At 37.4% G+C, this 22,384-nt stretch overlaps 5 protein-coding genes and 2 non-coding genes across 8 annotated transcripts; 2 read left to right on the forward strand and 5 right to left on the reverse strand.

Annotated features, from left to right (window-relative positions):
- Nucleotides 1-231: 231 nt before the first annotated feature.
- LOC122404078 (LYR motif-containing protein 4) lies at nucleotides 232-1,030 on the reverse strand. Its single transcript, XM_043407992.1, has 2 exons — nucleotides 809-1,030; nucleotides 232-682 (listed from the first exon to the last, which is right to left on the reverse strand). Exons 1-2 carry the CDS (start codon nucleotides 889-891, stop codon nucleotides 487-489), a joined length of 279 nt encoding a protein of 92 aa, XP_043263927.1. The 5' UTR covers nucleotides 892-1,030; the 3' UTR covers nucleotides 232-486.
- A 116-nt stretch (nucleotides 1,031-1,146) lies between these two features.
- On the forward strand, nucleotides 1,147-3,170 carry LOC122404013 (probable phenylalanine--tRNA ligase, mitochondrial). Its single transcript, XM_043407883.1, has 4 exons — nucleotides 1,147-1,316; nucleotides 1,395-2,113; nucleotides 2,192-2,484; nucleotides 2,766-3,170. Exons 1-4 carry the CDS (start codon nucleotides 1,303-1,305, stop codon nucleotides 3,054-3,056), a joined length of 1,317 nt encoding a protein of 438 aa, XP_043263818.1. The 5' UTR covers nucleotides 1,147-1,302; the 3' UTR covers nucleotides 3,057-3,170.
- Nucleotides 3,171-3,516: 346 nt separating this feature from the next.
- LOC122403886 (probable phospholipid-transporting ATPase IIB) lies at nucleotides 3,517-11,348 on the reverse strand. 2 transcript variants are annotated; one of them, XM_043407717.1, is made up of 13 exons: nucleotides 10,761-11,348; nucleotides 9,356-9,500; nucleotides 9,006-9,278; nucleotides 8,681-8,923; nucleotides 8,414-8,602; nucleotides 7,500-8,086; nucleotides 5,959-6,375; nucleotides 5,728-5,893; nucleotides 5,286-5,664; nucleotides 4,942-5,182; nucleotides 4,701-4,867; nucleotides 4,425-4,628; nucleotides 3,517-4,338 (listed from the first exon to the last, which is right to left on the reverse strand). In XM_043407717.1, exons 1-13 carry the CDS (start codon nucleotides 10,928-10,930, stop codon nucleotides 4,205-4,207), a joined length of 3,315 nt encoding a protein of 1,104 aa, XP_043263652.1. In that variant the 5' UTR covers nucleotides 10,931-11,348; the 3' UTR covers nucleotides 3,517-4,204. The 2 variants fall into 2 exon arrangements, with proteins under 2 accessions (XP_043263652.1, XP_043263723.1); XM_043407788.1 differs by lacking the exon at nucleotides 10,761-11,348 and adding an exon at nucleotides 9,863-10,070.
- A 390-nt stretch (nucleotides 11,349-11,738) lies between these two features.
- On the reverse strand, nucleotides 11,739-12,596 carry LOC122402853 (coiled-coil domain-containing protein 103). The gene is made up of 3 exons (XM_043406039.1): nucleotides 12,438-12,596; nucleotides 12,129-12,373; nucleotides 11,739-12,049 (listed from the first exon to the last, which is right to left on the reverse strand). The coding sequence occupies exons 1-3, from the start codon at nucleotides 12,594-12,596 to the stop codon at nucleotides 11,746-11,748; spliced, it is 708 nt and encodes a 235-aa protein (XP_043261974.1). The 3' UTR covers nucleotides 11,739-11,745.
- Nucleotides 12,597-12,937: 341 nt separating this feature from the next.
- Nucleotides 12,938-19,286, reverse strand: LOC122402782 (transient receptor potential cation channel subfamily V member 5). Its single transcript, XM_043405914.1, has 14 exons — nucleotides 19,196-19,286; nucleotides 18,604-18,782; nucleotides 18,448-18,535; nucleotides 18,029-18,205; nucleotides 17,756-17,945; nucleotides 17,417-17,570; nucleotides 17,090-17,344; nucleotides 16,400-17,022; nucleotides 16,126-16,291; nucleotides 15,786-16,047; nucleotides 13,780-13,961; nucleotides 13,333-13,449; nucleotides 13,138-13,263; nucleotides 12,938-13,066 (listed from the first exon to the last, which is right to left on the reverse strand). The coding sequence occupies exons 1-14, from the start codon at nucleotides 19,284-19,286 to the stop codon at nucleotides 12,938-12,940; spliced, it is 2,739 nt and encodes a 912-aa protein (XP_043261849.1).
- Nucleotides 19,287-20,349: 1,063 nt separating this feature from the next.
- Trnat-agu lies at nucleotides 20,350-20,423 on the reverse strand. The gene has a single exon. It is a non-coding gene; the product is annotated as a tRNA-Thr (tRNA).
- A 596-nt stretch (nucleotides 20,424-21,019) lies between these two features.
- Nucleotides 21,020-21,091, forward strand: Trnap-agg. The gene has a single exon. It is a non-coding gene; the product is annotated as a tRNA-Pro (tRNA).
- Nucleotides 21,092-22,384: the final 1,293 nt, after the last annotated feature.

Here is a 22,384-nt window from a genome sequence, read left to right on the forward strand (position 1 = left end):
ATAATTACACTTTAAAAATGAAGGTCCATAGATATGGCAAATATATTACATACTTTATTTCAGCAACACATACAACATATACATTTACTTATAAATAATAGCCTAGAAACACTATACATATTATTCATTATTAACAAATATTCCGTTTTATTCCGCGTTATGAAGTTGTACAGAATCTTTGAAATTATTAGGGAACTTTGGAGATCTTTAGTTCTAACTATCTTTTTATTTTAGCAACACATACAACATATACATTTACTTATAAATAATAGCCTAGAAACACTATACATATTATTCATTATTAACAAATATTCCGTTTTATTCCGCGTTATGAAGTTGTACAGAATCTTTGAAATTATTAGGGAACTTTGGAGATCTTTAGTTCTAACTATCTTAACCTTATACCTAACTATAATTTTGTCATATCTCGCATGAATTGTAGTTCTCTTTACAGACATTCACTAATCACTCACGCCGTGTGCATTTTTAATTGTAATTCGATTTCTTTTTTATATTTTCGATAATTAGTGGCTTGGTGGCATAGAAATTTCCAATGGTCACTTGTCTCTTAATAACTTCGAGCATTTCCTGCCCTTTTTCGTACTGCTCGTTGATCCTTTCACGGTCTTGAAGTGCTTTATTTTCTTGAAATTCGTGTCGTATTTTCCGCAAAGCGTACATCCTACAATAAATAGATTAAATGTGGTTACAATCGATGCACATAGAGTTTGATTATTTTCAGTTTAATGGACGAAAGTCATGGTCAATAAAAGTATTAATTTTGCATTGTTTAATAGATTAAACTTACCGATAATTGTAAGCACTCCATTTCTTACTTTCTCGAATAAGACTTCGGTAAAGATTCAATATCACATTTCGACTATCAGCCATCGTTTCGAATACACTAGAAACTAAATGTGAATGCAGACTGTAGATTTTCTACCGGGTGTGTTCGTATTTGACACGGTTAAAGAAGACCCCTCATCAAATTTTGATCTCGAAATCTGTGCTAATTTTATATCTTAATTGTTAATGCTTTGATTCCAAATAATTTACATTTAAATAGCATCGTCTTGTAAATGCTATCAGCATTGTAAATCCTCCTTAAATCGTTACGCGTTATTTACACTGTGACGACTTCCTGCAATATCTGCCTACAGACAAAGCAGTCGTTACACAATCTTTATATTTTGATTACAAATTACGAAATATGACATGTCTATAAAATATATCTCATTCTACTAATTATATTTAAATATACAGCACTCGATATTCCGAGATACGTAAAATTATTGCGTCGCGATGATACTAAGATGGTTAGGTTATTTGTTGCGTTGTACCGTAACAGTATAATTAATTGCTTTTACGATGTTATTTAAAATCTAATTTTATAGGTATAACGTGGTTAAACTTTTGAAGCATAATAGCGTACGATCACCGCTGTGTAAAGCTTTATCGACAGTTTCCGAAGCTCGACCGAGGAACGAAATAACATTGTTCGACCATAAGTATCCAACGGACGAATGGACGAACATCAGTACAAATGTTATTTCTAAATTAGGAAGTAACTTGCATGTCACGCCGTTCCATCCTTTGTCCCATGTACGTCAACGTATCGTTAATTATTTTTACATGCAATTTAGTAACCGCATTGGGAATCCAATCTTCAGTGTATACGACAATATATCCCCTATAGTGACGGTTGCTCAAAATTTTGACTCTCTTCTTGTGCCAAGCAATCATCCGAGTAGGCAGAAAAATGACTGTTATTATATAAATCAAGATACTTTGTTACGTGCGCATACAAGTGCACATCAGGCGGAACTAATTTCTATGGGATTGAACAATTTCCTTGTGATCGGTGATGTTTATCGGAGAGACGAAATAGACAACAAGCATTATCCTGTTTTTCATCAAGCAGATGGTGTCAGACTATGCACAGTAGAAGAGGTATTTGAACGTACAAGCAATTCTGACGATTTAAAGCTGTTTGAACACAGAGGTGTGGAAAGCAATGAGAAGCAAGCTTGCCACACTTTGGAATCTGTCAAGATAATGGAACATGAATTGAAAAATACTTTGACAGGATTGGCACGGATACTTTTTGGACCGAGTAATTGGATAAAATAGAAAAATTCTAATAAACAAGTACAACTTCAATTGAATACAAAATTATAACTTTTAATTTTAGATATACAAACTAGATGGATAGGACAATATTTTCCTTTTACATATCCATCATGGGAATTGGAAGTCTACCATAACAATCAGTGGTTAGAAATATTGGGATGCGGTATTATGCGTCAAGAAATTTTAACAAATTCAGGTGTAACAGAACGCATTGGATGGGCGTTTGGATTGGGCTTAGAAAGACTAGCTATGTGTTTATATAATATTCCTGATATCAGGTTATTTTGGAGCAAAGACTCCGGCTTCTTGAGCCAATTTGAGTTCAATGATCCTAACAAAACAATAGAGTACAAGGTAATGGAATATATTAAGAATTAATAACAGTGATAATCTGAACAAATATATTCGTGTATATTGTCTGTATGTTTCAACTTTATTCTGAAGTCATCATTGGTAAATTCATCTATAAAAGAAGTTATACTAATAATTATAAATAATATACATTAATATGCTTCTTCAAATTGTAGTTATTATATGGTTTTACTGTTTCACGAACCTATTTCTGAATCTCAATTTTAAAAACGTAATCAAGATTGTTCGTAAAATAAGTAAATAACTAAATGATTTCTTTACAGCCTGTTAGTGTTTTTCCTCAGTGTACGAACGATGTAAGCTTTTGGTTACCCGTGGATGGTAGCTACTCAAAGAACGATTTTTACGATTTAGTACGAAATGTTGGCGGTGACCGGGTAGAACAAATTTTGTTGAAGGATGTGTACGTTCATCCTGTAACTAAAAGAAACTCGCATTGTTACACTATAGTATATAGACACATGAACCGAACGTTATCGAAGCGAGAAGTGAACAATATTCACAATTTAATAAAAAAGTATGCCACTGAAAAATTACGTGTTGAGATTAGATAAATTGGAATAAATAACTTTTATAACAATTTCGGGTTGTATACTATTATTATTTAAATACCAAGCTTCTTTACCTCGAGCGGTTAGAAAAATAACGATATAAAGAATTAGTCAGACAAATGAATATATTATTTTATTTGCGCATAAATTAATTACAAATATGTCATCAAGTCAAATAATATTTATCTAGAAATAACTATGTCATCTATGGTACAGTACATTTCAACATTATAACTAATAACAATTACAACTAGCTCTACATGCTTATAATTTACGCACGAATATAAAAATCAGTTTCCTTTTATTAGTGTTGTGTATTCACAAAAAAAAATAAACTGCAATGAATAACATTATACTTGGAAATAATTCTTATACTCAAATGTAAAACAAATATTAAAAAGTTCTCATATATTTATTGGATACATGAAAAAAAAAAAAATGTCAAGTAAGGCATTATATATGCTTTCAGTTAGTTAAGCGTCTAAGATTTATAAACTTAATATAAAAAAATACTGTAAATGGTACGATTGAATATAAACAGTAAATATTATGCGAAACTGTAATTAAATGCTGTATGTTATGCGAACACATTTCATGGAAGGGAAAAAACGCGCTAATTTTATAAATAAAACAGTAACATAACATGATCGAACAGCTAAATTTCAAGAGTCCCTATACAGTTATCGAAATTTTAATGCATTTTAACCTAAACTGAATAAATAGAGGATAATTAACTTTTATACGTTATCGATGAACAATTAATTTTACACGTTAATTGATTAATGGAATAATTTATCTTTAGTTAAAAATCCGAAAGAAACAAGCTTGATTTCGATTCATCGGGTTGGTCCAGTTGAAATGCTCAGTATAATATCGATAGCACAGGAAATTCGAAAACTTCGTTAACAGTTGCGCTTTAATGTTAAAGTTGTAAAGTTTGTATTTATTGATTATTTGCAGCATAGTTAGAAAAATAGTGAGGAGATTTACAAAATGAGCGTTTATCTATTTCATACTGAGCAAAGGACACGAATCGGGAATCAAAGATAATTACTTTGCAAATACTTTTTCGTACCATTTCGATGCAAAGCAGACCGTCTCAATTCACCGTATGAACTACTTTTGCAAAGTGAAATTATTGTATTCGTAACTTAGGATAATTTGGTGTAACTTGGGGGCGAGAATCTTTTCCGTAGGAATTTCAAGATATATAATGGCATGCAGGAAATTAAAGTTATCAGCAATACTTTCCACAAGAAGTCTGTAGTCTTGATGAACTCGGCATCTGTGTTGGACAAACAAAAAAAGATAATCAAATTTTTTTAACCACATATAGATATTAATTTCTTAAAAGATACAAACGAAACATACCAAAGTAGTCTTTAAGAACGACTAGAGATAACAAATAAAGAGCCAAGGAGAAAATCTCTGCAAGTATCATAATGTGGTGCCATGTTCTGATCGTTAAAGCTACCATAATTAATTCCGTCAGAACGAGCGCTGTGAAACTAATGGCTACTATGTGAATGAATTCGTCTTCAAACATTATAAGCGCGCCGTACATTATAACTCCACCTAGAAAATACACGACACGGAAAGTTAACATATTCCTGAAACGTATACGGTCAACAAAAATGTCTGATATACCTTGATATATGCTTATTAAAATCCACATGAAAAATGTCTTGTAAGATAACGATCGACCTTTACTAAGTTCTTTATATAGCTCTGGATAGGTGAGCGCAATTTTCCCGGATACGTCTTTGTCCAACACCAATGAAAATACTGGAAACATCGTATATATCGTTCCATATCTGAAAAATAATAATAAATTTTATTTTTACCATGCTCGAGGAACTGGTTCAAGAATATCTAATTTTGTACTTACCCCACCATTAAAAATCCCTGATATAAGGATACCGACGATAAATAAAAGACTGCAGAAAATACAGCTTGCATGGTCGAGATAATTAAACCACGATGAATAACGAATTGACTTAAAGCAGCAGACCGTTTGTAACTCCTTCGTCCGTGGACCAATAAGAGATTAGCCAGATGGCTAAATTGGGAGATGGAAAAATCTGCGGCCAAAGAGGCCTGTCTACCTTCAAGACCCTCAAGACCTATGCCTACAAAACAATAAATTGTCAAATGCTACTCTATAAGCCTGTTCGACAAGTAAAAAACATGATGGACACATTCTGATAGAAACAATACGAGAATAATATTTACCAGCATCCGCTGCCTGTATCATGGATACATCGTTTCCACCGTCCCCGACAGCCGCGGTTTTTTTACCTGTGTGTCTTTGGATAAGACTGACAACTTCGGCTTTTTGCGTGGGAGAACATCGACAACAAACAACAGCGGGTGAACCGCATGCTAGCTCCAAGAATTCTTGTTCGTAGCATTGCAAACACACCTCCAGAGAATCCCCGCTGATAACTAAGGCACAGTCTTGCTTTTTACGAAACGTATTTAATTCCAAATGAGCATCCGTGCGCGTTACCACAGATTTGAAAACGTAAAGACCCTGCGTTCGTGAAACTAAACGCGAAGATTTTGCTATACACGTTGCAGTTTCCAATTTATCACCGGTCAGCATCCAAATCTAAAGATGATAAAAAAAATTAGACCCGTCAGGAAACGATCAAATTCCTTACGATGCACTTACTTTAATCCCAGCGTTCCTTAGCACTTCCAATGTTGGTCTTACTCTATCTTGCAGTCTATCTTCAACGCCGGTCACACACAGTAATTCCATCTCCCTTTCTAAACTTTCGACAACCGCGGCGACTCTTGAAACACGATCACTGACGCTCATTCTCGCTGCATAATGTCTGAAAGAAAAATATTTTCCAAGTGAAAAAAATTGTTTCCAATCGCTTCGTCGCGTGGCACGTACCTTGCTTCAAAATCGAGATATTGTTCTTCCGTCAAATTCTTTTTTGCGACAACCAGCGTTCTCAGACCTTCTCGAGCCATGTTACCGCAGACTTCTTCCAGCCAATCGTTGTACTGTACTATTCCTGACATAACTACATCCGCTCCTTTCAGATAAAATACTATTTCAGAACTAGATTCCTCTTTCACTATTATTCCCATTCTTTTGGTCTCCGACGTGAATGGAAATATTTGCAGAATTGCATAGTTTAAAATTTTGCCACTCGGTGCTTTCAACTGCATAATATTCAGATCGCGCTTTACTAAAGCTAATCCCATTTCTTCCGTCCATTTCACCAATGCCACTTCGTCTGGGCTAGAAGCTTGATAATTGCGTTTTTGTTCTGGCAAATAATAATGCTGGTCCGCTTCCGTTTGACTGAAGAATCGAAAACGTTTTACAATTACGATAAAATGCTTGAAATGACTCTATCTATACAGGGTGTTCGACCATCCCTGAGAAAAATTTTAATCGGAGGTTCTAGAGGCCAAAATAAGACGAAAATCAAGAATACTAATTTGTTGATTGAGACTTCGTTAAAAAGTTGTAGAAACATTTCCGGTTCACAGTATATTTTCGGTAAAGAATTTTTTTCTCGAAAATGGTTAGGAATTCGAGAGTATGTATATTCACCAAAAATGATTGTAATTGGCTCCTGCAATCAAAAATAATTTTTCCAAAACGATTTGAAATTTTTTAATTTTGTCGACTTTCTCCACCTACTCGAATTTTTTTCTCGGAAGTGCGTAGGAATTCGGGGGTGTGTCTATTAACCAAAAATGATTGTAATTGGCTCCAGCAACCAAAAATAATTTTTCCAAAACGATTTGAAATTTTTTTTTTTCGCCGAATTTACGCACTACCCCCCTGTCGATTTTTCTTAAAAGTTCGCTTTTCCTTTTTAGTAAATCTATTTGACGAACTACAGAAAAGTTGTCTAATACTATTTTGTAGATACCCATGAGCTCTACTTCAGAAAAAAGTTTCATTGCAATATATTCACTATTGTAGGAGTTATGAACGTTCGAAAATTGTACCATTTTTATGGTGTTTTTCTCACTTTACGGGGTCAAGGAACAACTTTTTCAATATTGTCAGAATTTCTACATATTCTTCGCTAAAATACGCGTTAATTGCCTTTTGAAACATTAAAATCCTTCAATCCGTTCACAAGTTATGACGTTTTAAAGATACCCACGAAATTTTGGAGTGACATTTCTGGCCTGAAATTATACTTTCGGTAAGGAATTTTTTTCTCGAAACTGAGTAGGATTTCGGAGGTATGTGTAATGACCAAAAATGATTGCAATTGATCCCCGCAACCGAAAATAAATTTTCCGTGAATGATTTGAAATTTGTGAATTTAATTTTGTTAATAACTTTTTAACGAAGCCTCAATCAACAAATTGATATTCTTGATTTTCGTCTTAGTTTGGCCTCCAGAATCTCCCATTAAAATTTTTCCCAGGGGTGGTCGAACACCCTGTATAAAAGAAAATTACCTTTGAATAGAACCAGAATCTTCCGTTTCCCCTGTTTGCACGCTAACCGTGTCCAAGTTGGAGGATTTATTTATTTCGTCGTAAACCGGCGTCACATTGTGACACAACGCCAAAGCATGCACGGCATCGTATATTCTAGTACTTTCAGATCTTCTTACTTTTCCACTATGTAAGGATGCCGCCGGTTTCACCGGTGAAGTTTTTGAATTGACAGAGTAGCACGTTTTCAGCACGTTCATAACTTCGTCAAATGTTTCTTGACCGTAAGATATCATGCCCAAGTGTAGTTTTTTGAAAACCATTTTGTTCTGAGTTAACGTGCCGGTTTTGTCGCTTAACAAATACGAGATACGGCCAAGTTCTTCCGGTATAGTAGTCGTTCTCACGACTGTACCAGCAATTTCTTTATCTCTCTGTATGCACCATGCATAAAATGCTTTCCCCATATCCAAGTTTACTCTTAAACTGATCGGAATTATGTACGAAAATAATAAAACGAAACGGAACATATAACGGTACCACGGTCCATTAAATCCTTTCAAAGACATCATTACCAACGCAAGGCCGATCACAGCGCAAAACAAGACCTATAAAGTTAAAATTTAGAATTATTGATATAACAAAATAATGGGAGAAATTACAGTCGAAATTACACAGCTTTTTTAATATGTACATCGATGCCTTGGAAATTAGCCGGTTGCTATCCTCGCCAGTTCTTGGAACTGGCTTCCCGCTTGTCTCAACGGACAAGTGTGTTTATGTTTATAAAACTACAGTGAGATAGTCGATATGCTCGCGTTCTCTGAAAGAAAGAGACACGGAATTTCCTGGAAGGTTTCTCTCCTTTCAACTTCGGCCAGTTTTGATCCCGAACGTCGACCAATATCCAAGGCACCATCGTAATTGAACAATACCTTCGTCAACTGATTTATTTCTTGATCTAATAAGCCGACTTTCGATCGCGGAGCAGAATGATTCATGAGAGATCTAGTTTCCTGCCCTGTATATACAACGATACCAAGAGCGGAACCTGACGCTACAGCCGTATTTGCCCATAACGTGTTGTCTACACCTAAGCTTTCCTCGCTGCTGTATCCATCATACTGTAAGATATATCGCAAAAATGTTTATTTCTCATTGCAAATAACTTTCGGAGAGAAATTATATATTTGAAGACTCACTCTCGTGAATGTACCAATAAAGCTGTGTATATCTTTCTGTGGTTTCTCAACGTATAAACTTGCTTTTATATCAAATAATTGAGAATTAGATTCTAATTTTTGGGTAGCCGGTACAGCCAGCCGTAACTTCCAGTCTGTTTCCCCATCTAATTGATCGGTTCTCACAAAACACGCTCCGGATTTTTCCGTCGTACGCAATAAAACCAAATCAGCTGGTACTCTCTGACCTTTTTCTACTATTACCTGAGAACAGGGAAATAAAATGTTTTTTGTTTTATACTGCATTTAAACGTAACATTTTTTATTATTTTATTCGATCGCTTACCAGATCACCTACTCTCAACTTCGAGCTTGGTACCAATTCCGGCGTATCGAAACCTTTTACCAGTCTGTAATATTTCTGGGCATTAACTTCTTTGTCTCTTTTGTACCGTCTGAAGTCATCGATGGCCTCTCGACAAATTGTAACAGTTAACACAAAACATAATGGTCCCCAATATGTGTACAAGTATCCTATTCGTATGTCCGGTATGAACTGAGATATTGCCATAAGTAAAAAATATAAATTCAGGAAAAATTTAAATTGTTGGAAGAGAACCTAAAACACGACGAAAATAACATTAATTTTCTACTTTTATGTTACAGTATGTTTCTATGCTTGGCACTGAATCTCACCAAGGGCAAAAAAGTGACAACATTGTACTTTTGATTTCGTATAACATTAGTGGGGAACTTTTCATGCATCGGCTGACCGATATGAATCACTCTGGCTCTTAATTCGCGTTTTCTGCAACATCTTCTCCACATCCAAGTACAACACCTATGAGTCAAAACAAAGAATATGTAGAAAGCTAAGGTAAGAGGGTAATTAACTACTAACTGATTATATATCATTATCGTTTTAAAACGTTAACAACATTATCGTTCAAGCAATTACGAGCTATTTATTCGAACGAAAAACGAAAGAAATCGAAAATTCGTAGATAACGATTACAATACGAGACACATACTTATTTAACACGGAGCAGAGCTGGATATAAATTTCACGATACTTGTTGCAAAGCATGATCAAAATTGAGCTAAACGCCGTAAAAATAGTCGATAATAACTAATTAACGCTTCCGAAAGAACGAGAACTATATGGAGATCGAAGTTTTCTGGCCACAGCAAAATGTACGTCACCTTGTCCATGAGTTGTCATTTCGCGGCCTAGATATTAACGGGATATCTTCTTTCGATAGCCTTATAACATTGCTTTGCGTCTCCATTTAGATATTTCGTCGTTAAAAACCATATAAGAGAACAATATTATTTATTCTCTCGCTAAGAAAAATTGTCTCGGAAAAAATTTTTCGACGTTTAACACGACTCTGTTGTGACGGTTGTGACATCATACAACATCCACGAAGCACGCGCTTATAAGACGAATCCATCGTCTTGCTACAGTGAATCGAATTATGCACACTGTACATATTTACACCATTTAAGGTAAAATGTTTTTGCGTTTCTCTCGAACCTTTTATGAAATATATTCAAATTCGTAAAGATAAACGTTTAGTAACGGTTTTAAAAAGAATAGTTTTTAAAAATAATAGTTGGAAACAATAGTCTTAAATTGAACGATTCAATGCAAATCAAGATTATTTATTAAGGCGTTTGTACTGTATATATTGTTTACAAGAATAATCATAATAATATTATCGGTAGATCGTAGAAATGAAAATATCGTACGTAGTTTATGTTTCAACATTTATCGTGCAAAGTAACATTATTAATACCTCCGTTAAACGCGTGTTACTAAAAATATTGCTAAAACTAATCGTCTGGAAATTTTGATACATTATTTTTTAAGATCGAGCATAATAATCATACATAGCGGCAACATTCAAACAGAAGCACGGCTCCTTTTATTTAGAGACTTATTTCTGCGCTTTAAACGTCACACTTTCTGCACTGACTAAATTTTATTATTTCTCTTGTTGGTTACAATTGTAATTTAATAGAAATCGTCGATCGAATATTACCTGTTTTTCCCATTTATTTGTTCGTTGGAAAATCGAACACAGAGGAAAAAACTCACCCGCAAAGAAAATTCCTAAGGAATATGGAACAATCGTTGATTCGTCGTCTTCTCGACGTTAAAAGTCGTATACTATCTTCGGACGGTTGAAGAAGATAGTCGGTTTCCTCGTCCATTTCAAAATCCCGCTCGTCCGAGCTCAAACGCAATGGCATCTCTTCTAACCGCATATTCTCGATGAGTCACTCGATAAAATTTCTGTTTACCTTTTTACCACGGATACACAACCGCTACTTCCGTCTTTTACGGGATGTCAAACAATTGTACGACGCGTATGTATATTCCTCGGAACGACAGAACATGCAATTGCTTTAGATATTTCTAGTTTTGCTCATTACGATATATTATTCGCGTCACGTGATGTCAAACGATACACTAGCTAAACGTACTGTACGCATATAGTTCCAGGCATACGTTACATGTGTATACCTTATCAGAACGTTTCGAATTAGATGGAATCGCGATATATGACAGTTAACGTACCGCATTTAATTTCTAATTTCTTGCCGGACGGTGTAGCAAGAAGCACTACCGATTGACATTCTATATCGAGCGATTCGACTCTTCTGTTTGTTTACCAAATGCGTGAGAACGTACGGATATATGCACACACGTACAACATTCGGTCATTCCGCGTACGTATGTGTAAGCATCGCGAGATACGTCTCGGACAACGACAAGAAGAGAATTCGGTACTAAATCCTCGTGTCATTTCGATTAAAGAGAAGTGGTGACTCGGAATTTCGGTTGATCTGCGAACTAGACATTAATCGGCTACAATCACGGTACCTCGAACTGGTGTTACGGTATGCGCGGCCATATTGAGCATTTCACGATCACGTGATTCTCCCGGTGCTGTCGGTAGTGTTGCACTCTTTCAAATACTTTTTTTAACCTTTTACAATTCGCTGTCACGAGCGCCGAGAATCCCTGTTCGTTATCGTTTGTTAATAGTTTTTCTATTTCGAACGCGAGAACAATATCGCTATTCGAGTACGATTCCGTAAGTTAATCCCAACGACTTTATCGCGTTCTTGAGACGTTCGTCCCGACATTCCGCTCTGGCAAGCAAATCGTGGAACAGTCGTGTGCTCGTCGCTCTTTCGTTTTCTCCCATAAAACACACCGTCAAGCAAAATCTGTTGCACTCGCTGAAAACAGTTAGAATGTCAACGACGGGCTCGATGTCGTCCGCAAGCGCAACAGTTCGATCCAGGCATACGTTTATTAGCTCGATGAATAACACAGAAGGAATTTCTGTACGAAAAATTTTCCCCCGTAAAATTTCTCTGGAATATCATTCAAGCACATGAATGTTTACATTAGATCAAACGATTTGTTTAGCGTTAAGATTCGCGTACGTCTTACCTCAAGTTTCTAAGATAATTAAATTTGGCTTCGTATCCGTTGATCGTTTTCCAAACTCGAATAAATTCTTCGTAAGTGTTGGGCAAGACGTTGCTACTTTTGTTCTCGTCGAACCGTTCGTCTTTAAACTCGACGAGTGTTCTTTTCGTATTCGAGTTATTCTTATTAACGAGAGGATTCCAAAATCCTTTTACTTTGGATCGAACGTCCGTACGTTGCAAAGGCTTTAGGTGCGCGGCATTTACCTGGAAGTGATTTTTATTTAGTTTAAATCGTTACGCGATTTAGATAAACACATCGTAACATCACCATTTGTCTAAAGTCTTCGTACGTAGGAACATTCTGCTCCACCGCTCTGATTTTCGCGTCATTTTGTAATCTGTACAACTCGTCAGCTTTAAGGGCCTCTACAAGTTCTAACTCCAAATTTTTATAATCGATCGGCGATCTTAATTTACTCATTTCCATATCAATTTTCAGGTTATTTCTCTTTCGAGGAAGGTACGACTCGAAGCAACAATGTTGCAAGCTCACGAGCCACGAGAATCGTTTACTAGCTACAGTAAACGGTTGCTATAGTTACCACAATAGGTATTTTTATTGCGTTATGTCGGTATATACTATTTTTCATTCGACGATTCGCATCGTAACGAAGAACACCCGGATAAAGTAATTTCAGACAAGGATACATTACTTAATTGAGGTTAGGTATAAAAACAGCGCTTCAATTGCCCCTCGTTTCTTTTATGCATTTATAGTAGCGGCGGTACAGTAAATATATTCGTATTTTTCGAAATACAGACATTGAATTACAAAATAACATTATCTTCAGACGCGATGACTTTTTCCTTCGCCAGTTTGGCTTGCCTTTTCTTGAATAATTTATCGTGCGTCCTCTTCATTTCCAAAATTTCTTTCATTTCTTCTTTATCCTCTTCCTGAAACGTGCGTATCGTTCAATTGTTTCGTGCTCATCAACATTTTAACGCGATGATTAGGTATTATTTACCGATTGATATAAACGAAGTACCAATGCTCTGCGACCGTCGGACATTGGCTGCGAATAATCCGTTAGCTTTTTCAGCCTTTCCTTTGGACTTACTCCTCTTTCTACTACCAACACTATGCGTGCCCACTGCAACGCATATATTAATAAAAATATGATTAGATGATAGGGTACGAGAAAAGAGAAGGAAAAAAGTACTTGTCTCTGCCATTCGTTCCTAGTTTCAGCGATTTTCTGATACGTGTTCCCCATCATAGCGATCAACATGTTTACAAGCAAAATCGCTACGATCGCCATGTACACAACGAACAGGAACTATAAATAGAATTAGCGTTCGCGTGAATTGTTGGTAGGTGCTAATAGAATGCGATGGTAAGCTTACTAAAATAATAATAATAGTACAAATAATACATATGTATGTAAATATATTACTTCCTGTATGTCTAATATTTATTTTGTGTTTTAAAACAATTTTATCAAATTGATAAAGGCAAAAATTTATCACTGATACAGCGCGTAACAATTATCAAGATAAGTTTGCATAGACACGCGTGTGTGTTTTACTCAAAATGTCATATATGTAAACACGATGGGATGCAACAGAGAAATAACATAAAATTGTTGAAGGGCAAAGTATACATGTACCTTGCCTTCCATCTCATGTTGCGTTCGTTCGAACGCACCGTAGTAATCACCGAAGTTCGTCATGCTCATTAAAAACATAGCCATCACGCTCTCCATCGGCGATGGCATCGGATTGCTTATCGAATCGTCGACTCCTTCCGGTGTATTGGGATTGTCGAACGATAGAAATATAATGTAATAGGCTGCAAGATGAAGAAATGGTAGATCACGGTACATATTTATCTCTATAAAATTAAAACAAGTGTATAAAACTGAACTCCCAACATATGTTTTACTTAACGGGTAACAATGATGTATTTTAGCGTGAACGTTTAATTAAGAAAGAAGACACACGCGTCGAGGACAACATATTTAGCGATGTAGGCCGTTTCTTAAGAATATTGTACTGCAAGGAGCCGGGAAAATAAAGGTGCCATTGAGGTATAGATTCGACAGCGATTTAACACTAGATTTACGGGCATTGATTGTTTATTGATACCTTTCATGTTAACGATTATCTTAAAATACGATTTTTCTTTTAATTAGAATATGTATTCATTGCACCAAACAAGTTCAACATAAGTTGTTAAAAAATAATATTTACGCGTTCTGCAATTTTAAATATGGTAATCTAGTGTTAAATGGCCCGAAGGACCCCATGCAAGGTGTCAATGACCCGACGGTCATCGATGCTTCGTGGAATATGATAAATATTTGTACTAAAGGATCTGGTCACGGATTGGAGAAAGTGAAGCTACTTTCTAATAAAAGGACCGTGATGAATCCCATGACACTAACCCCAGAACTTTTATAGGGTAAACGTTTTTTTAATTTTCATATAACATACTAGTCAAGAGTTTATTAATCTCGAAACGAATGTCATCAAAATGAGAATTTCAAATACTTCCAACTTCTACGTCGCCAACAAACGGAAACGTAATTCTTATCAACAAAGAGTTGGTTATTGCACAACTGCAATAAAGTTCTTGAAACACCTGCCCAAACACGCGATAATATCTTAATGCAACATGGTTGGAATGACGTTGATAGAACAATTTGATTACATAATATTGCGAGGGAGACAAGCTCTGACAAAGCTTTACCATACAATTAAAAGTGACGCCAGAATTTCAGAGCTAATTAAATTAATTAGTCTAACATCTCGTTGCGTGTGTTCCACTTAAATTTGTATATATTCAATACTGTTTATGTTTTGGAAGTTGTTAGGTCGAGCATAAGTAGAGTATGAGACCAACTACGAATTGTTTACTAATTAGTATCGATGATATTGTGCGGCTATCTACAAAAAAATGTCGTTCGAAACTTTTGCCTGCTGCTGTAGATAACTTTGTAAGATCTTGGCGTAGTGCCTCTGCTCGTAGCAGACGACTGTTTCACGTTGGACGAGCTTCCAGTGCAATAATCTGTGTCAATGTCGCATCTGATGCGGCAAAACAGACGATTAGGTCATAACGCGAAGTGGCATCGTCTCCTCGATGTCGTCATAATTTGGCTAATGACTCCAAAAAAAAAAAGAAAAAGAAAAAGAAACTGGCGGCTCGGGGCGCCTCGCGGAATATTCGCCGCGCCGCCGCCGCGTCGATCCTGTCGATCGATCGTTAATCGTTGTTTGCATCGGCGATAATGTGGTCGTTCGATCGAGCAACCGGATGGGTGGACTTTACCGAATCGATCTCGGTGCTATTTATATTCGTGATGCGAATAAAATGAGACGCGATGTATCTGCAATCACGTGCCAAAAGTTTCAGGCCAAGGGAGCGAAGCGATCGTAAAAACGGAACGAAATCAGGCGGTAGGAGAAAAATGGAAGGAGAATCCGTTGGAAAGTTGTTTGGACCGTCTTGAGATTCGTTTAGGCCACGTCGAACTTCCTTTGGTTTGCTCGAGGATCATCCTTTTACCCAAAAGGCACGAGCATATATCGGATATCTCAATTTTACGATGCTTTTCAGAATCTCTGCGAGCTTTCATGCAACGGATGATCGATAGTACGACAAAGTCCTCACCCTGAGAGAATCCCATCACGAACACCGAATAGATGGAAACGAAACGGATGAGATCCCCCATGATCATTCTGTAGATCATCACGACGAAAGGACCAACCGTCTTGAAACCTCTGCAGAAGAACAGGAAATAGGGTGCAGTGGTTAGCATCACGACGACAGCTAACATGTCCTCGACTTCGTCCTCGCAAGACAGTCGCAGAAACGGGAAAGTTAACAATATGCAACAGGAGAAGAGGAACATAACTCGCGACGGGGCGGTCATCTGGAAACAACGTTAGTATCCACATTTTTTTGTCCCCGAACGAACCTACCGATTCTGCGAAATTAATGATCGTCCTACCAGATTCTCAATGAACATATTAAGACCCAGAAACCGGGCCTCCCGCAGCGCTGCAATAATGTAGAGCAGAGCCGCGACTTCCATCAGCATTTCTGCCGTTAGGCGAATCTTTCCCGAGAACGTGGCCAGCTGCATCAGTCTGCACTCCTCGGTCAGGTCGCTCCACCTGAGTTCGAACAAACGTCTTCCTCAATCGCTCATGAATACGCGGACGCCAAACAAATTAATCATTATTTCTTCGTGCAAAAAGTCGTTGCAACGCGACGCAACCCACCAGTTATTCTTGTCGTTGCTACCGGGCAACGCGACATCATCGAGCAGCAAGTTCTTCGCGACGAGTAGGCTGTTGTTGATCGTGACTCTAAGATAATCCGTCGCCGTATCGTTTTTACTTTGGTACACGTGTTCGCTGGTACCAGAAGGCATTTCGTAGGAGTTGTTAACAAGTTCGTTCCCATTCCCGTCCGTCGACCAAACGTTCCTCAACGTGGACGTTATATCCGCCAGAATGTCGCGCTTCAGTTTCTCGAAGTAGGTCGGTGTTACGTTTAAGGAGGATTTAAGGTTCGCGATCAGGCTGGCGGTGAAGGCCCTCTCGATCAATTGGGAAAGGTTGGAGTTTGGATAACTTTTCGAGATTTCTCGGGTAGAGTTGGAAGGAAGATCTGAACTAGGTGTCGTTGATGACATGATGGACGCGTCAGTTGCATTCGTAGTCTCGCCGGATGTAACTGGCGAGGGTCCCGGACGAAGGGTGAAACTGATCAACGACAGGACAAAGTAGAAACAGAAAAGGAAGAACTGACGGTAAAATCGAGATTTCACAAAGGTGTTCCATTTCGCGTTGAGCAGGTCGATCAGGATGCCGTCCATCAGCTCCAAGTGTTCGTCCTTCTCCTAAACAGGGGGAAAAGAATTAGGGTTGAAACTATAATCATACGCGAAGTTTCTATTATCAACTTACGCCGAAAACCACCAGGTTCAGGGCAGAATTGTGACTGATGTTGCCCGTGGTGACGTCGATGGTGTCGATTTGCGATAGGGGGTACGCCGCGCAAGTGATGCTCCCTATCTGCCAGTAAATTTCCCTCTCGATGTTCAGGATGTGGAAGAACATGTCGATCCGGGCTAATTTCGCCGATAACGTCAACGGTGTTAGATGCTGGGCGTTCCTCAGCGACAGGGACGCGCCAACTTCGTACGCCATGTCGAACGAAGCCTTGCGTTGCAAAAGGAACTCGTCATTCATTCTCTCCTCTTTGTCAGAGGTCTGGTCTTTTTAATCATGTACCATTTTTTCGTAGATCACCAACATGTGCAAAACTGTGTTGCCGTTTGTGTCTTGCTTATCAGGGTCCGCGCCCCTCGCTAGCATCAGTCTGTAACATTCCTCCTGGCCCAAACACGCCGCGAAACTCAAAGGATATTCGCCCCAATAGACGTACCTACTCGAACAGACAACGAATCTGGTACCTTTTTCAGAAATTCTTTAACCTTTGCGTCATAATGTTAGCAGTTGTTCTTTTTAGGTGTTTTGTTTGAACAAAACAAACACGATGTTTTTAAGAGAGTATTCTAGCGCCCTGTTAGGAGTTAAGTCGTCGGTATAAGCGAAAAAGCGTTATATTACCCATCGTAATTCGTTTCCGGCGCCACGGATACCCATTCGTGATCTACGCTGTCCACCCTCGATGCTTTCTGATCTTCTGGGCACATAAAGTTCCCCACGCATCTCTCGTGAACGTCCGCGCCACTGTCCAGTAAGAACTTCACCAACGATGGATCTTCGTTTACTATCGCGATATGCAACGCGTTCTCGCCTGTTGGAGGGCAGAGAAAAGGTTCAGACTAGCGTACGAGGTACAGTAATCGCCGGATAAATGAAAGGAAACTGAGCACTCGCCATAGTATTCGTCGCTGATGTAAATATCGTTGATGAGCTTCGGATAAAAGCGCAATAAACGTTTTGCCAGGTCGATGTGGATAGCAGTCGCGTGTAACATGCACAAATGTAGAATCGTTTCACCGACCGCGCCTCTTTGACTCAAACTCCAGCAGACTAATCTGTATTTGCTCGTATCTGTCACACAGAACAACCTACACGGCTCAGAGAGGAAAAAAGCGGGGCGCCATAGATTTTTCAAGGATGGGGCACTCGAAACCTTTTATTTACATAATTCGAAACTTAATGAAAATAGTAATTTTAATTCTGTACGTATAATCGCCTGAGAAAATCTAGGGAACCCCGTTTTTAATTTTCAATTACTCCCCCCTTTGGTGAATTTCTGACCGCGCCAGTGACTCTGCTATAGTTCTCATTACCTATAGTCGTCTCGTCGACTTCCTCGTCGCCCATGTCCTTGTCTATGTCGTAATCGCTTGGATTCTCCATAGCCTTTAACGGCGGTAGCTGAAACGCGATCGTCGAACGTGTAAAAAGTAACGAACGCTCCAGGATGTCCGACGAGACTTTTTTACCATTTTGTGTTTCGGTCGATCTTTGTTCCGCAGCAAAACCAGCTTCTCGATTGGAATCCATTTACCTTTTCCTTTGTTGTACAAATACGGCTCCACTTTTGTCCTCAGAGCGTGGTCCAGCTCGGCATATTGTTTGGTCTGCGTGGCTCTTTTCATCATGTCCACCAATAGACCACCTCCTGTTCGTGAACCCCCAAACGGTCATCTTCAATATCCGCTTTCCGACAAGCTCGATTTACGCTGTCGTCCGTGATAGGCTCGATCCTTTTAAAAATGCAATAATTAGAAGTTCCATTCGGATTCAAATGCACCCGCTATTGCGATACAGCGTTTACTTGTAATTATTGCATTCTTGAGTGGACTTTTTGTCTCTGGGGAGTGGCCTATCAGTCATCAGACGCTTGTTTACGCTTGGAAATCGATAAGGTAAAATACAAATACAATTCTCTGAAACGATTTTATTACTCTTTTTTGGTCGAAATAGGTACGCATAGAACCGCGGTAGAAAAAACTGTCTTTTTAATGTTGTGCAGTTCCTATCCCCTCTCTATAAAATTGTTGTTTGTGCCAATAATTCTCTGACTCACTGTACCTTTCAAGTCGATCAATTTATACAGCAAGATAGATCCGGCATCCGTCTGTTTTTTCACTCCACTCGCTACGTTGCTCTCTGTATTCCCCATGTTTCTACGTAATGACGATACTTTTAGAGTCCTAGAGTTCTAGATGTGCAGTCCAAGAGGTTCGAAATTTTATCGCTGAACAGGACGTTTACTCAAACGCTTCGTTACCATAGAGTATCGTTTCTGTATCGATCACGCAAACGTGCTTAATGGAGGGCTTCCTCGGTAAAAATATCGTTTATTCGACATTTTAAGTAAAACAGTCTTGGGCTTTAGCTTAGTATTAATTTGATCACGTTCAATTAGGGACGACCATTTTTGGTTGCGTACTACCAGAGATGAGCAACAGTTTCTTGGAATAATAAATGATGAATAAAATCAACAGACATCGGATTTTATCAACGATGTTTACTCGATTAACTGCTTAAATGTGTATTTATTCGTCGGGAAATATTTAATTCTGCAATTTAAATAGTAATTTTTGCGCAACACGAAACGCACAAAAAGTCGTTTATCCTTTTTACACGTTATTCAACGTTTTAATTTACTTAAGAATTTTGCCCATTTCTGCGTAACAAAGCCACAAAAGCGGAACTCCTATGCGATCAGCAATGTATGAGGTAAGCCGATAATTCTTCAGCGGAAGGATTTGGTAATTGCCTTTTAATCGTTCGACAAAGGATGTCCTGTTTGTAATAGTTACAAATATAGATTTGTAGATTCATACGAAACACATTTCCTATAGATAAAAATTTTCCTACATTATCTGGATCGGATTAATTTTAATCGTTATAAAAGAATGTTTCAACAATAGGAAGGACGCATCACAAGATCATATTCTTTCGTATAACAAAATTACGAGCATTCGTAATAGTAGAACGTTCAGATAATAGAAGTTCACATAGTGGAGACTGTATTTGATTGCTTAGCCATTTGACTTTGAGATAGAACGTGATTGCACTTCGCGTGTTATCGTTCGACATGACTGTACGTAATACCAAAAGAATTTACGAATCTGTATAAATCGTATATATATATTAATATAAATGCATTTAATTTAGCCTTCTTGTAGGTAGTGAGAAACTGACGAAGAAAATTATAAGGGTAGAAAAAAAAATGATGTAGGCCCCGGAGGGATTCGAACCCTCGATCTCCTGTTTACTAGACAGGCGCTTTAACCAACTAAGCCACGGCGCCAGGTTGATATCTGTTCCTTACAGAATGTATCTGTGCTCTCTAAACTGTCGATATCGATTGTTAATAAAATTTTATTACGTATAAAATGAGCGCATAATCCATACGAAATGCATCCAAGAGCGTCATTTAGTTTTTAACAGTAGAAAATTAGGAAATCTCATTAGAGAATTTCTTTAAAACTGAAATCTTCGCGACTATTCGATGGTATACGTATATTTTATTCAGAGTCGAACAGAATTGTAATTTGATTCCATTTGCTACGACACGATTGCATGCGATAACATGGTAATTATCGTCCAATTGCTGTGTAATTATAATTGCAAATCGTTAAAGCATGTAAAAAACTATCTAATCTAATTGTAGTATTCGTGAATATTAATTTGAGTGTGTGTTCCAATCTAGAAAGAAACATTGAATTTTATATCGTTCAGTGTTAAGAGAGCTGATAGTTATTTTAAATGTATATCACTAGTTGAGGTAACAATTGTCATATAATGTATCGATATGACAATATATGTCGTTTTAAATTTTAAGAATCGAAAGATAGTGTCGAGGTTGGATTTATATTTGATATTTTAAAAAGTTCTTTCACCGATGGCTCGTTGGTCTAGGGGTATGATTCTCGCTTAGGGTGCGAGAGGTCCCGGGTTCAAATCCCGGACGAGCCCATCTTTTTTTTTTCATTAATATTATTTTATAATTTGAGCAATTATATCTTGGACTGCTCATTTTAATCACTTACGTTGCGTAGAAATGTAAGAAACGTTGTTGAACATATTTTACGCGTATTAACAATAAACAAAAGCCTCTTCCATTGTAAACGATTTTGTTAACGGAAGAGATTTAATCTAAAAACGAGCTTACAAAACATCTGTACGCTGACGTTTCAAGAAAATATACCCTGAGAACAGATTTCTGAATTATGGTATTTGGATGATCTAGTTTAGATCTATAAAAAGTCGGTGTATGTTTCTCAAAGGTTTTTCCAAGGACGTAAAAATAGATATCCTTCAATCGACTGTGGACATTTAAAATAGCAATTAATTTTCAAGCGAAAGATTAGATCGTTGATATTTCAACGCGTTACAAGAGCGTTATCATGAACGTGACACAAATCGCTCGTTAAAGAATCAGGTTAAAAAGATGCGAAATGTAAGAGTTTTTATTGGATTATCTCCAGCATATAATAATACTTACCCATATATAAAAAGCATATCAGAATTACCCAATATAAAAAACGCTTTTAAAATTGTTTGAAAAATTATTTCCTAGCTTATAATTTTGTACAATTCTCTTCGTTAACATTTCTGCTCATAGTATCGCAAAAGACACAAATTATCAGTCAAAACGTTTAAATTGATTTTATAAATTTGTTTGCACAAGATTCTCGAACGTTTTGTTATTCGACCGCGAGATTTATGTCGTATTAAATGTCCACAGTTGTTTGAGAAAGCTAATTTAACGTTCCCCAAAGACACTCGAGCGATACATCTTGCTTTCTATCGACTTTTTATAGATCCAAACTAGATCATCTAAATACCGTGACTCGAATATGTAATTTATGTGTGTAACACTTACGACCACGTTTCAGAATCCCTAAATCTGTTCTCGGGCTACGTTGTTTCTTTTAAAACGTCAGCGTGCAGATGTTTCGTAAACTCATCCGGCGACTAAATTTCCTTTTATTAGATTAGAAATTTTCTTGTTATTTCGTTCAACCCAACGGTTCCAATTTTCTAAAGTAGACAAGTGCGACGAGTCGGGTTTTGTCCATTGAACCACTGTTCAAGTGTAATTTATGATCGTCGATTCCCATAAGTTCTGTCAGACCTAGGGTTCTCGTAACTTTTTATTTCTACTTTAATTTTCATAAATTTTTAGCTCCTTTGGACAGATCACCAGCAAACTATGCAATGTTTGTTTACATTCTGCGATTTTCTCGAATACTTTTACGAATGCTG

The sequence above is a fragment of the Colletes gigas genome, unplaced genomic scaffold, assembly GCF_013123115.1.
Source record: "Colletes gigas isolate AHSC1104 unplaced genomic scaffold, ASM1312311v1 Colletes_gigas_Sc00001, whole genome shotgun sequence".
Lineage (NCBI taxonomy): Eukaryota > Metazoa > Arthropoda > Insecta > Hymenoptera > Colletidae > Colletes > Colletes gigas.